At 39.3% G+C, this 14,831-nt stretch overlaps 1 protein-coding gene across 4 annotated transcripts; it reads right to left on the bottom strand.

Annotated features, from left to right (window-relative positions):
- Window positions 1-1,097: 1,097 nt before the first annotated feature.
- Window positions 1,098-11,264, bottom strand: KCNMB1 (potassium calcium-activated channel subfamily M regulatory beta subunit 1). Of its 4 annotated transcripts, XM_075510004.1 has the most exons (6): window positions 11,171-11,264; window positions 7,710-7,827; window positions 7,342-7,586; window positions 5,152-5,315; window positions 3,388-3,583; window positions 1,098-1,388 (listed from the first exon to the last, which is right to left on the bottom strand). In XM_075510004.1, exons 4-6 carry the CDS (start codon window positions 5,286-5,288, stop codon window positions 1,119-1,121), a joined length of 603 nt encoding a protein of 200 aa, XP_075366119.1. In that variant the 5' UTR covers window positions 5,289-5,315; window positions 7,342-7,586; window positions 7,710-7,827; window positions 11,171-11,264; the 3' UTR covers window positions 1,098-1,118. The 4 variants fall into 4 exon arrangements, with proteins under 4 accessions (XP_075366119.1, XP_075366116.1, XP_075366120.1 ...); XM_075510001.1 differs by lacking the exon at window positions 7,710-7,827; XM_075510005.1 differs by lacking the exons at window positions 7,342-7,586; window positions 7,710-7,827 and having other exon boundaries at window positions 11,171-11,263.
- Between the last annotated feature and the right edge of the window lie 3,567 nt (window positions 11,265-14,831).

Genomic DNA, 14,831 nt, shown 5'->3' on the forward strand with positions numbered 1-14,831 from the left:
TATCTAAGCCCTGAAATTTTCCTGTGAATGATAGCTATTATGTGGTTCATCAGCTGTGTGATGAAAAAGCTTGTACTAGTTGTATCCTAAGTGCCAGTCAAATACAGCACACAGGAAGTATGTTATGTTCCTCCTGTGTCCAGTAGCAATTTGAAAATTGGTTGAGAGAAACAGAGTTATTTTCAGAGAACAGAAAATGTGTCTATATGTGCATCAGAGCGTTCCTAAGAGTCTTGGCGCTAGAAAGAAACGTGTCTATTGTGAAATATCTTTGTGCTAAGCATGCAAACTTCTGTGGTTACATTTGATTACTGTATTTAGTAAGATATCATAGATGTTTTCTACTATATAATCATATTCTTTAGATCGTAACTTCCTTTCCTTAACAGTTTTATAATGTTTGCAAATGGCAGGCAGGTAGCCTTCCTTGAGTGGTACACTTGTTTCAAAGTAAAGCAAAGATAGGATTCGAGTTAAATACAAAACTTTACCATATCCTATACTTTATGCATATATTTCATTATATACAATTGGTGTTAGATGTTTAGAGTGTGAACTTGTAATGTCTGTGTGTATGTATTTTGTTTTTGGGTGGTTTTCCCCCTCCCTTTTCCCAAAAGCAGAGAGATCCATGATAACAAGTATCTCTTTGGACCATAACAAAACTTCTTTTCTCGACAGACAAGAAGACTATGCCATGAATACATACTGTATTGGTAATGAAGTATATAAAGGGTGCATCTGCCAGTAATGATGTATATGGATCTGGCACCAACTGGTCTCAACCAGACAGAAAATTAGGACCCTGTCTAATATGTGGAACAAGAGTTTAGTAGTAAACTTGAATTGTAGCTCTGTACCTCAGAAAACCCAAGGAAACAACAGATAGTAACTCAGTCTGTGCTCTTATGAGGTATTTGCAGGCATTCCTGGGCAGGCACCCATTTTATATTTTGTTGTCATGTAATGGATTGCCATCCATAGTGGGTGCCATTCAGTTTTCTGGAATGCCTGCCCTTGGATTGACACCTAGTATATTAAAAGTCACAAAATGCAGATAAAGACAGGCAGAACAAAGGCACTTTATCTTGCAACAATCTATGCTAGGTATTTATTTTCTACTGCCAAGCAGAAAGAACAGAGACATACTGACTAATTTTTACCAGAACAATAATCAGACATCCACCAGTAAACGTGAGCGTAGGCCAAAGGAAAGCAAAGAGAAGGCCTTTCGGGGGATAAAGCCTGCTTAAAATGACATTGGTCTGCGTTCCTCCTGGGTCATAGTAGCATGGGAAAGTTTGGTATTTTTTGAAATTGCTTGCAATTGTTTCTATTCGTGCTTTAACGTCTTTAGAGTTCTCCAACTTGCCTGGGACGTACGAGCACTGGAATAAGAAATCAAGGTGATTCATTATAATGGATACTTTAATGCAGGGGTTTTAGTTAAGTCAGATCTAGTAAAACAAACATGCTAGTACTGACAAAATCTTCTGTGGTTTGGCTAGCATCCCTGGAGATCATCTCTGTTTCCTTATGTCCATAACCCATTTGCCATGCTTCCCTGTTTCTGTCAGTGTGTCCGTGCCTCCAGTCTGCAGATTTACAGATTGGAGTACTGTTGTTGGAAACCAATAATACACATGTGCTTGAAATAAAACTGCAGTCTTGGGGACTGTCACTTTATTACAGTGCCAAGCCTGGATTCCTAACAGCTTCTAGGCACCACCAGTGCAGAAATGTGTTAGGTGTGCAGAAATCCACAACTGGCTTGTCAGTGTGCAGGAAAATGAAGTTGCTTCCACTGTGCATCTCTGATTGTAACTCGTAGACAAATAAGAGGAAAGCATGGCTGTTGGGGGCTTCCTACTTGTCCTCATAACACAGAACTACTTTGACCTGTAGTAATAATGCAAAATTTAGTCCTCAGTAGAAATACTATTGGACTTTGAAGCACTCTGTTGTTGTTGTTCATAAAAGTTTCTTTTCTGTAATATTATTTTTCATACATAATAATGCTTAGGTGTCTTAACCTGGAAACTGGCCAAGGCAGAAAGCGGATGGTTCCTGACCTGAAGGCTTGTACTTGCAGTAATGCAAATGGTAGGAAATCAGCAAATCACCTCATCTTGCAGCAAACAAGACTCTTGTTTCAATCTACAGTGGAAAATTTCTGCTTTGTCACTTTATTGTATGTAGGTTTCCCTGAGACAGTCACTATAAAGATAGGCATTAGCTAGCAAAATTCTCTGCAGCTGAAGTGTTTTATGCTATCAGGTTTGCACTGTGTGAAACTCTAATCTATATAATTTCTGTAAGAAGATGAGCATTTGTAGTCCGAACATGTTTGTTTTGGATTCTGAAAGTTCTTTAGTCTTGGGCATCCAAGATCTGAATTTCACTGTATGTCCCCCTAAAGTGTGTTGAGCTGGAATAAGGCCTCTGAAATACTCATGCTTTTGGAACCAAACTGAACCTGACCATCCTTGGGACAGCGTACCTGTAGGAGCACTTCTGGTTGTGAGGGACCAAGCCTAAAAATGTTGAGCTCTTTGCCGATTTCCAAGCAGAAACACTGGCAGAAACAAAAGTATAATACCCTACTTTTTCCCCTTCCCCAATCTTTCCCACACCTCTAAAGCCAAATGAATACTGTGCACCCGTGTTTCTGTCCCATCCATGATCTGCGGTCATCCTCTGAGGAAGAGATCCCTAAAATGACTGACCAAGGGACCTCTACTGTAATACCCAGTGTCTGCATTACACAGGTGCGTCCTTCAGCGCTACTGCCTTCTCCATGAGTCCAGGTTTCTGCTGCCATGCTGGCCAGAAACAGTTGCAGACCAAACCAAAGACAAATGAATTTTCTGGGCAATTATCTTCCAAAATTACTGATTTGTTTCTCCTTTCTGTCTAAAATGTGCATCATGTTTCTCTACTTTCTTTAGTCCCTGCTTCATGCACCTAAAATGGAAGTAAAATTGGGATTTGTGCTTTTACTTAGGACAGTTTTAAACTTCAGGTCTCTCTTGTGATAATTCAACAAGCAACTGAGCAAACCACAGCTTAAAAACTATTTCTTACCATTGGTCTTCAACTCGGAGACTTAAATATTTTCAAATGTTCATAAGTGTTAAATATTCATGTTTAGTTGGTGTAATCGCTTAACAAGTATTAACTTAATGCTTGATGTAATGTTTAAAACAAAATCCAAAACTGTGTAACTTCTGGAATATTTTAAAAATGCCTTGATCTAAGCACAGACATTAACATATAAAAGATGAACAACAACTACTTTTACTCTGCTGCTTGGTTTAAAAACAATTACCCCTTCTCCTCAAAGGTGTTAGATAGCAGCAGAGATTATTCAGTCTGTGTGGTAAGTACCTTAGGATTTCTTTCCAGTGTATCTTCAGTATGATACAGCATAACCTCTTGTCCTGAGGCTGTCAGGTTAACCCACACCTGTAGACAGGGATAAGGAAAGATATCCTCATCCTCTGAGCCTTCACTGTTTGGGCAGAGAACTTTGTCCTTGATGTTGGCTTTGAGTACCTTGCACATAGTTTCTGTTGTCCAAACACTAGAAAAACAAAAGAAAATGTATTGCTTTTAAATGCGTTAGCAGCATCTGTTGTGAGTCGCATGCTGAAGATGCATCTATGTGTGCCAGCTATGAGTGATGGCATGGGTAGAGTTCATGGCTACTCAGTCCTGGTGCGGTCCACTTTGCCCACCCCAAATTGATGGCTGCACCTGGCAAAGGGCTGCTGTAGGAAAGCAGTACAGGAAAACATTTTGTTGTTGTTGTTGTTTGTTAATGCATTCTGTTGTTTGAAGTTAGATTCTAACCCCATCTGTAATCAGCTTCAAGTGTTATTCAAGAAAGAAAAATTGCTATGGATTTTAATGTTTGGTAGTAAATATTTGGAAGTGCAGTACACTGGTAAAGCTTGACTTCATTATTTGAAATCTGGCTGAGCATAGTGGAGCTTTTGATGTGTCAGAAATATTTTGACTAATTTCATTAAATAATTCTCGGAACTCAGACCAGTTCCCATGTTTTTCTTCCCTTCTCTTTTTCTTTACTACCTGGACCTTTTGCATGAATAAGCAGCAGGATTTTGTCTGGCAAAACTTCATTTTTTGCTGTTACTTATCCCTTTTTCTTGAAAGTTACTCTTTTATTAACTGATACCACAGTAAGCTTTTGCTTACAGCAGTACACTTTGGCAAAAAAGCAAAGAAATAGTCTCACTCCAGCTCTTAAGAAACTAATCTTTTTACATGCAAGTATATTTTGTAATGTAATCAGGAGGCTGGAAAATACATAAATGTGAATTACTCTTTTAAAGATAATTTTTTCAAACACTTTTGAGCTTAAAGGTGCTCTTAGCAAGAAGAATGAGGTTGATGTACTTGCTTTCTCCATCAAAATCTTCAAGCATGAAAAGCTGAGCTGCATTCTTTGTCTTGTTACTTTGGCTTTTTGCCAATTGGTTTTGTGTGTGGAGGCAGAACTTTCAAAATGAAAGAAAAATGTGGGTAATAGTAACTTCTTCAGCATTCATTGTATTCTGCAACATTTGCTGTGGTAGACCAGGCTGGTGAAGGTGCTAGTTTCTCATAATGGTTGATTTGGAGGTAAGACACAGATCTCGACTGAACAATTTTACTATGACTTCTGTTGCTCTAGTTGCTCAAGTTTTTATAGTTTTATTAAAAACAACACACGCTCCTGCACATGGAAAAGGTTTTGAGTTTTTTGGTGGGTTGTTTTTTTGGGTGGTTTTTTTTTTTTTTTTGTAATTTATGCAAGACTTAGCTTTCCATTATCAAGCTTTGATAAGCATGGGTTTTTATTTTACATGTTTTCATAGTAAATGTTTTGTTTTAGTCTGTTTTCATTCTAGCTCTGAAGAGGATCATTCCCTCTTTCTTGTGCTTACCTGTAAATGCCTGATGACTTCTTGGCTCACCTTTTTCTTTCTCTTTTCTTCTGTCTTAAATTCTTATGAGCTCTTCAAGAACATATTGTTTGTTTATTGTACAAGGTACTAACATATATTTTGGCACTGTTTTAATAATTGTATTTGATGCTGACAGGAAAAAGAAATAGCTTTGTATTCATAAACAAGTGGCTGTTACTACCTTTTAGTGTAGAACGGCACAATGGTGATCCCAATAAAAAAGTACATCATCATGGAGCATGTGACCATTCCCAGTCCCAGGCACAGGGCTCTTGTCTCCCCTCGCTTCTGTGCAGTCACCAACTTTTTTCTCAACATGATTTAGCGTTGTGAAATCTGAACAATCTCTTTCTGGTGTAAAATAAAATGGAGAAAGGAGAGGGAAAACATGACTAGGATTGGCTTACAAGTATCGCAGTTGTGTAACAAGTTTCTGAAATATAATGTATCCCATGGAGGAACAGTCCCACTTTTGTAAAAAATAGAATTTAAAGAAAAATGACCGCTTTTTGTTATCCGTATACTCCTTTTCTACTTTCTGATATTTACCATATAGTATTTTAAAAAAGTGTGTGTGTGTGTAGGCTAGGAGATGGGGTAGGAAAACCTGATCACTTTTGGGGAGAGTTCTGTTAACAGCCCAATTATCCTCAGCCTTAATTCAGTCTATTTTATGTTGCTGCTTCTCTGGAGTAAGAGATATTGTGTATTGGTAAAGGCTGCATGAAAGGAAAATCCTCCCACAGTAGAATCCTTTTTACATTATGCCTTTTCTTATGGATTAGTCTGAAATGAGGTTATCTTATTTCAAGGAGCTGAAAGAATTTAAAATTCAACATTTGAGATGTGCAGTTTTGGCTTCTGCTTGTTTGTTGTTTGGCCTTGCCCATTCAGGGATGCTCAAAACTTGATGTCTGACCAAACAGTGGAGAAAAGTTGCATTTTCTAGGCAGAAGTAGTATGATGCCACCAAAGACAATTGAACAGGATTAGATAACATAGCAGTTAAAACTGCTGTTGTTTCACCACAAGCACTGGGTCAGGACTGCTGCTGGCACTGGCAGGAGAGTGGAAACCGTGAAGTGCTGGTGTTGGTGTAACACGGGGGGAACTCTTAGGCAGAGCTGCCTGAACCTGAGCTTGGGAGTGACTGGCATTTTCCCCCCACTCCCTTGCCAAATAGCATTTTAAATTATCTTGCTAATGCTTTGGTAAAAAGAATCTGAAAATAATTGCTGTGAATCCATATGCCATTAAATCAGTATGACTGATGTATAGGATGAATATATAAAAGAGACAGAACAGTCACTGAGAGTTCAACCCATCACCAGTATCTGTTGCACTGACAGCTGAAACTGAACGTTTGTGGGGTTTTGTTTTTTAATGAAAACATGGTGCAAGCCATAGTTACGGCAAATGATGAGACTGGCAAGATTTGCGTCTATTTTTTGGGGAGAAGGGAGGAAAGCAGAGCAGAAGGAAAAAGGGAAAACATTATGTACATGCCGAAACAGGTTTCAGTCCTGTTCTTATGTGCAAGACAAGGGTGCACAGCTTCATGCAGTAGCTGGTGCATTTTCAGGATTTCAGCTTCAGGTGTGTGCAACTACTTAGTGTGTATCCTTACTGGCTGGCCTTCAGGACAGTGTGGTCCCTGCTTAAATCCACCTGTGTTCAGCTAAGCAACGGAGCAAATACCAAGACTTAAGTTCAGATACAGCATAAGACAAGCACAAGCCAAAGTTAGCAAATAGGCTCTTTGGGTTAACCATGAGTAGATGGTCTCCAGCTGCCCCAGGCTGACAGAACTGTGAAGTGTTACTGGGGGTAGGGGACAACACTGAGTTTGGTGAAAGACAAGATAAAGACACCATCAGCTCTTGAAGGAATGAATGTGAATATCATCTGAATGTTGTTTTCTTTCCTGTTAGTTCTGGTTTTTTTACTGGTAAAAGCGCCTTACTTTGACTGTTTAATGATCAAAGAAAAAAAGTATTTGAACACTGAAATGCTGCTGGTTTTAGACTACTGTAACACCTGAATGTTAGTGTTATTAACAGTAAAAATATAGAAGTCTATGGACAGTAAAACAGCTTTGGTCATTTAGCATAACTCAGGGCTAGTTACAGAATTTAAGTATATATTTTGAAGTTGCTAGTACATAATATCAAAATGAAAGGCTGTCTTGAGTTGTCCCTAGGAACAAAAGGAGTTATTGCTGTTGGAATACTGAATTTTGTCCAGTTCCATATTTAACTGTGAATTTTGCATACAGCGTTTTGAGGGGAATTGTTTTTCTGATGATCATGTATAATTCACTGGCATTGTAAGAAGCATCTTAAGTTGGAAATTGCCATGAGATGAACCTTACCTGCTTATTGGCATTTGGGTTTAATACAGAATGTGAGCTAATGCCCTTAAATAAGGCCGTATTGTGTTTTTCTTGGTCTATGGGGCTATAAATAGAACATCTGGGATCAAGCACTGTCAGCGTGCTTGTGCCATGCCTTCAAGCTTGTGTATAACCATGCGCAGAGGCACGTGCACCCCACAAGGAAACCTGGGTAAATGTCAGTAGTGACTGTTCCATGGAAACTCCAGACGTTTCTTTTAGTTCTGTGGGGGAAAAGTGGAAATAGCATTTTCAAAAAACAAAGAACTCCAAAATATTTAAAATATAGGAACACTGTACAACACAGCACCTTAAGACCAGTTGATATTAAACTGACTCTCCTTTACCTGTTGTGCAGCTTGGTCAGAGGGGAAAATGGAATAAAGGAACATCCATTGGTCCTGGAGCATGAGCCCTGAGACCATGTGGTACCTGAGTGGCAGTTCCTCATGACATAGTGGGAAGCTAATGATAAACAAGTTAAAACCTGCATTGTTAGCAAGAAATTCTTACATACAGTAACAGTGATTAATCCTTAATTAGTTCTGTGGGAAAATGAAAAAGTGAAAGATTGGTACTGTCCCTGTGACTTGTGGAAAACTTCCAGTGGCCTAGTGCTGTTAATCTCTTGAGTTTTAGATGACCCATAATGTTTACATAGCTGTCCCATTTACGCTGAGAAATAGTGGGGTAATCAGACCCCTTGTTACATGGAAAACAAGAACTGTGGGACTATTAACAAAAGAATTAATAAGAAATGTAATTGCCCCATCAGTCTGCTTGAACGTCAGCTACATGCGCAGCAGAAGTACCAGTAAGCTCATCCTTCCTAATCATCTTAAACTGCCAGACAACCTCTTTAAGACACATAAGGAATTTGTTTGTGTAAATTGGAAATTTTCACAAGTGGCCAAAAGGTTTTCCCAGCATTATGTGCAGTGTTTTTCCCCATCCTGACACCAGCCGGGCTGCCTGACCCCGGTTCTCTGCGTGGGCTGCTGGGTGATCCTGTTTGCTTCTGCTCCCCCAGTTCAGATTTCCGCTCTGCCCCAAAGAGAATAAGGACATATGAATTATGTAGAGAATGTTAACAAGAAAGATTGGTCTAAAAATATCTCACAGAGTGCTTCTATAAACATAAAAAATAACCGGCTAGGTCTTCAGGCAGTGTAAATCAGAGGTGCTCACATCACTGTTGTGTTGCTGCACCAGATTAGCAGTAAATGTGGACCCTAAAACTGAAATACATACTTCCTACTGCATTTTTGTATGCTTTAAAATTTAGAAGACCAGAAAAATCTGTAACAGTATTTCATGCATGTGCAGAACAATTTAAGAGGAAAGCCAAGTCAGTGAAGGAAACCCCATGTGCATTTTTTTTTTTCCTTTCATGTATCAATATTCTTATGTTTTTGTGCTGAAAATCCTGCATTTTCTGGCTCTCAAGACAAGGGAATGCTGCATCCATGTAGAAAAATATATTTATTTGGAATTTCCCCATTGTTTAACAGGTTAATTCTTTTCAGATTAAACATTCTTTTCTTCTGTCTCCTAGCTCTGACAATGTATATTAGGAGGAATGTTGAAAGAGCTAATTAAGTGTTTCCTCTGACAAAATCGTTAAATATTTGAAAAATGAAGCACTGCAGAGGACTCGATTGGCCCAGGAAGTCCCTGAGCATATTTGAATAGGAAGATGTTGAAGTGTATAATGTGGGTTTTAGTCCGGCCTTCAGGAGCAAATCTTAAATGTATCTTTTGCACTGAAGATTGTGGGGTGCCTCCATAATTATTAGGAAAATATAAGCTTTTCATAATGTTCCCTCTCCCTAATCCTCTTCTTCAGTCTACTTAAATTATACAGTACATTAGCTGTGCAATTTCAATGTATAATCACTGCATTGACAGCTGCTGGTGATAATCCTAGGGATGCCATCTGCTCAGGTTTGGAATAGAGTCCCCTGTTTTGATTAGTAGACATGTTTGATACTTGGTTGGAAGTCTCTGCCTCCTCTTCCCCCATCTCTCGGGGAGTTTCCAGTGCTGTGACCTCCGTGAGTTTGGATGGGACCTCTTTCTTGAGCTATTCCAGGCTACTCTTAACTCGGGTATGGCAGTATCGGTAGCGCTGATGAATCATCTCGCTCACTTGCTGAAGAAAGGTGCTAAATCCTTCTCTCAAATTTAAGCTGGGCATAAATATTAACAGTGAGCTACTCATTTTTTTGAGCTGGTTTATCCTATACCATATGGTGAATTTTCAGTGAGCATTTATGTATTGCTTTCAGATGAGCAGCAAGTGCTAATACTGCATCACACCAAGAAGAGTGATGCAAGTCATCCACATCTCTAAAGTGAGGAGGAGTTTTTAAACAAGCCTGGACCCTTTGGTCTCCGCTGCCTCTGCATATGAAATAGCCATTCACTTTCTCTTATCAAGTGCCAACTTAATAGTTACCTTATTTTATTTTCAAAACAGCTTGCGTGGACAACATAAAAATTGCTGGCTTTGCGGGGTGTGTAAGATGAGCATAGTATTCATTGCCAGTTTATTGGCTAAGTACTTTGTGTGGGAACCAGAAGGCAATCATAAGTTTTAGATCTATAAATATGAGCTCTGTACTGGTTATACTGCTGTGGCAGAGCTGCACAGTTTACATATTTACTACTGTCTCTGAGTAGAATTAGTTTGATCACTCACACTTGCCTACCTGTTTCCATGAGTATTTTAACACTGCGTAGATTCTTCTTCCTTTCTGTTTCAATCCTGCCCTCATCCTTTTCTCATCTACTGTCCTACTGCTTACACCCCGGACAACAGGCCTGAAGTCAAAACTAGGTTTGTGTTGGCGCTTACTTCCCCCCTCCCCATCCTCCACTTCCTACTCTAGCATTTATATGCATTTCTTGCTGGTAACAGGTCTGCCTTTGCCAAGAGTGCTGGGGCCACGGAACACCAGTTTTGTTCATTGCAAATTGATAAAAACCCATTACTTAAAGCATTCTGTGCATCTGGGACCACAAATACTGTGTGTATTACAGAATAAGGTGATGCTGAACCTCGATGGAAATGTGCACAGAAAAGAAGATTCTGCCATGTACTCATGCAGCTGTCTTGGAAACCTGAAGCAGAAATATTTTGACTGTGTAACATGATACAACTACATTTATTTTATGAAATATGCTGTAGCCTTTTGCTTTATTAATGAAATGTTTACCTGATGTGACACTTGAATGAATTAAAGTTAGCTTTTTTGTTTAAAAACCTATGCAGTTGTTGAAGAGTAATTCTGTTAGCTTTTAAGCCTGGTGGTTCTTAAAAAAAGAAATAAGTTACTTGCTCAGTTCAGCAGTTCTGAATTTTTTCTAAAGTGCTTCTTTTGGATTCTGTGCAGTACAAGGCTGCACAGAATGAATCAATTTAAGAGTAGATTTCAAGGAAGCCTGAAAGAGTTCATATGCTTGGTTCCGCTCTAACTTAATTAGAGGTAGACAAGCACAGTCCCTAAAGGAATGCTGAACACCCAAAGCCATGAAACTCCTGAGAGTAAAGGTGTATTTACCATTAAAATGAGTAAAAGCTATGATCTCACATGGGCTGCAGACTCCTAAGAGTCTGTTTGTGAAAATTATTCCAGTTACAAAAGAAAGAACAACTTAACTTTTCTGTAGCATGTGGGCTACTTGGGCTGTCCTCCATAGTGCTGCAGATTTAGAAAGATTGTTGCTTCCAAAACCACTGTACTTTTCAAAACCCAAAACTATTGCATGCTCCCAAGGAAAAACAGTTGCTTAGAAATATACTTACTGTTTTTGATGAAATGCTTTTTTCTCTGATGAAAAAACTTCTGTTACATGACAGACTTGGGATAGTAGTGGAACTTAGAGCCGAAAGGGATTTCCCCCCCCCCTTCCCTGTACTTCTCTGGGTTTGCTTTGCTGTGGCTGAGCTCCTTAGTTCCCCTATTACGAAGCTTTCTGTAACCATAAATGGTAAGGTATGAAAGAGCACTGTCCTTTTTGAGATTAATTGCTGAAAAGCAGGAAGCCACAATACTAAGAGCAACTACAGCTGAAGAGACTGAGTTTTCTCAAACTCTAGGGCCCCTTTACCACATATCCCAGTGGATTTGTCTTAAGCTATGGTCCTACTCCTTTTGTACAGCTTTTTAGTTCAGAAATCTGATAGGTCTTTTGGGTAAGATTTAAGGAATTGACTGTATCAATGACCAGTAGTACTGATTCTTAATACCTAAACTATTAACAGCTGTGTCTGAATGCTTTGTTGCCACTAGTTTTGGTCAGTTTGGATGCAACAGATGCTAAAATTTTGACTGTACATCAGAACCCTATAGACAAGAACACAGTGTCCATCATGCGATAGATACATGAGTGTCCAGCATGTTCCTCTAGCCAAAAAGCCAAGCCTGCTTCTGGGATGTATAAAGAGATGATTCCTAGCACAGAGCTTCAGAGAAGAGCTAAAATAATTTTTTTTTGAGAGAGGGAAACTCTTTTATTGGGAGACTAAAGGAACTGAAATGAGTTAATCCAGTAAAAGCATTAAGAGTGTTCTGAGCATTGTAAACAAGGGTAGGATCCCCTCCACCCTGCTTTAGGTATATAATAATTAGCAGTTTCAGCTTAAGCTGGTCTTCCAGGCTTGCTTTTGGTAAAAGATTTGAAGTTGGCATGTTCAGAGAGTTCATGCTGTCTGAAGATAACAGATGAATCTCTCCCAAAAGGACCTTTTCTATTATTATTGATGCAGAAGAGAGCACACAAAGCTAACTTGGATTTAGATAATTGTCTGTTAGGCACTTAAAGGTAAGTAAGATGAAGCCTGCTACTATCATCTAGATTGGAAAGATTTATGATCATAGTCATTTTTTAATATTTGAAAAGTGATGTAGCTAAATTTGAAGAATGACATTTGAAGGTTGGAAAAAGAGCCTTATGAACAAAACTTATTACTAGATAAAACGTGATCTGGTTGGGTGGAGTTTTCTATCATTTTTTGATACTTTGGGGAAAAAAGACTGGATATTTCAAAGATGCAAGGTCTGGCTCAAGCAGAAGTCATACTTTTAATGAGGAATTTATTAAAAGTGATTTTTGGGCTGTGTGATTCAGGACTCGAGGTAGAAAACAAGGTAACCCCTACTGACTGAAAGTCATGAATCTCCAGCTCTGGCTGTCTATTCTGCCTGCTCTCCTTAACTCCAATGGCTAATACATCTGGATTAATTATCAACTGCTGCACTAGGAGTTCTGCTGCAAAATTAACACAAAACTGTGGATTTCACAGGCAAAACAGAGGTTACATTTTTAAAGTTCCTCAGTGTATTGAAGGATGTGGTGGTAGAGCACTTTGGCTCAGTTTGAGGTGCACTGGTGATTTATCTGAATACACAGAAGCTATGCTCCACGTCTGGTGCTACACATAACCTTTTGCTTGTTTCTTTTCCTCTCACATACGCTGCAGACGTGCAAGGCCAGGTGGCCACTGGCTCTCAGATAAATAGCCCAATAAAATAATGTGGGTGTGCTAAAGGGAGGTGCTGTGCTGATATCCACTTCTAACCTTGGGATATTTCAATGTGTCACTGACCTGTACCAAGTGATGTGTATGCATGAGAGCTGTATCAATGACAAACCAAATGTTTGTTATATTATAAACTGTAATTCCGTATTACTGTCTAAAATAGCCTTTGTCTTATTAAAATAATATAGAATATTTTAATTTTTTTGCAACTTGAGAGGAGGGAGGAAAAAGGAACAATCTGGTGATTGAAATCACTATGTGCTTTTACCCTGGTGCTCCTTTTCCTTGCAGGAGCTGCAGTGCTCTCTCCTCCTCTAGCCTTGCTCCTGGTTATCATGGTGGAACACCGTGAACCCACTCACCTGCTTGTTCAAGACAGGATTTCCCTGGTCTCAGAGGGAGGATGGGACCAGCTGTAGCCTCTGCATGAGGATCTACTGCTGGGATATGAATTCACTGCTTATTTATAAGCTACATAACAGTTTCTCCTGGCCTTACACTGACCCAGAGAGGGGGTGTGGGGTCACTGCTGGAAAGGCCAGGTTCCTGAGGGTGCTCTTTGAGTATGGGTGGCAGAACAAATGGAGGCTAGTTAGGATCAGCTAGAGCTAAAGGCAGTAGCCTTGTTGGTCTAAGATCCTTTTACAAATACTACTTTCTAGCCAAGATAAAAAATTTTGCAAGGGCCTTCCCAAGCCTCTTGAGGTGCTGTTTTAATGTTTGATCCTGACTATAATTGGGGGAAGAAAAAGGGAAGACAAATAATTTCAGAGTAAGCTTTTCTGAACTTCAGATACTCTATTTTGAATCTGAACAAGTTTCTTTCCAACGTCTTGCTTCCTACTTATTTTTTTTCCAATGTATTAAACCCTTTGGCTAAGGCCAAAAGAAATTAACTTTGAGGGATAATTTCCCATGATTCTTTAAAAAAAATGAGCAATGCTTCAACTTGGAAAAAACTGCCGTGACTAAGTTAGTGAAGTATCTATACTTACATTTATCAGTCTCCAGAACTGCAAGAAGCTATCAGACAAAGAGAATTAAGATAAATATTTCTGAGGAGTTATTTTCTCTGTAAGTGCTAGCAGAAGAAAAAACATGGGAGAGAAGGCACATGGCTTTGAAAGAGAAATTGTGTAAACATTAGCATACAAGGTTTGTAGCTCTGTATTGTAAATAAAAATAGAAGGGACTGTAAACATTACAGCAGTGCTAGGGGGAAAGAGTTTCTGGTGTTTATTTCCTGTACTACTCTGTAGTGAGTACTCAAACTGTTGTCCTTTGTGCTCCATCTGTGTTGGAGAATGCTTTGTTCCAGTTCCCTTTTGTTTCTGATAGGGCCTGGTCATTGCAGGTGTGAATTAGTTCAGAGGACTCTTAACCCTCCCAAGGAATCGGCTGTGATGCGGAAGCTTCAAGGATGCCCAAGAGGGCCTGGTTCGACCCCACGTGCTACTGAACAGTTTGATGCTGTGACATCACATGAATTAAACTTCTTTTGTGTTTGCAAGTGACCTGTTATGCGCTAGGCTGTCCTATGTAACAGGTGGATCTTGCTGGAAGTCCTAGTCAGGTTATATAAATAGTGTCTGTAGGCAAGCAGAAGTGATGTGAATTTGCAAGCTGTACACTCCCTTTCGGCTCTAATGTAACAAGTGGTTCAGGAGTTAAAAAGCGGACAGGCAAAAAAAGCAGTATCTTTTAGTTGGTCAGAACTGCCTGTTCTATTCTTCTAAGCTGATTATCCATAAGGGTTGTTTTCGTGTTAGAGCAGAAGAAAAACTTAATGGCTGTGAGACAGAGCCAGTTTAATAAGTATTGCCGTTTATTTTGAGGACTTCCTGGTGCTTCTAAAGAATCAGTGAGCTGTGAAATGAAAACAGTTGTTTGGATCTTCAGAGAGCCCCACAAAATTATTAGCTCC

Source organism: Mycteria americana, chromosome 8 (genome assembly GCF_035582795.1).
Source record: "Mycteria americana isolate JAX WOST 10 ecotype Jacksonville Zoo and Gardens chromosome 8, USCA_MyAme_1.0, whole genome shotgun sequence".
Taxonomy (NCBI): domain Eukaryota; kingdom Metazoa; phylum Chordata; class Aves; order Ciconiiformes; family Ciconiidae; genus Mycteria; species Mycteria americana.

Coding starts and splice junctions, on each gene's coding strand:
- KCNMB1 (XM_075510001.1), bottom strand. CDS start 5,288: ATGTTGAGAAAAAAGTTGGTGACTGCACAGAAGCGAGGGGAGACAAGA. Junction 3,584..5,151: donor GTGCCGTTCTACACTAAAAG/GTAGTAACAGCC, acceptor TTGTTTTTCTAG/TGTTTGGACAACAGAAACTA. Junction 1,389..3,387: donor CACTGGAAAGAAATCCTAAG/GTACTTACCACA, acceptor TTCTTATTCCAG/TGCTCGTACGTCCCAGGCAA.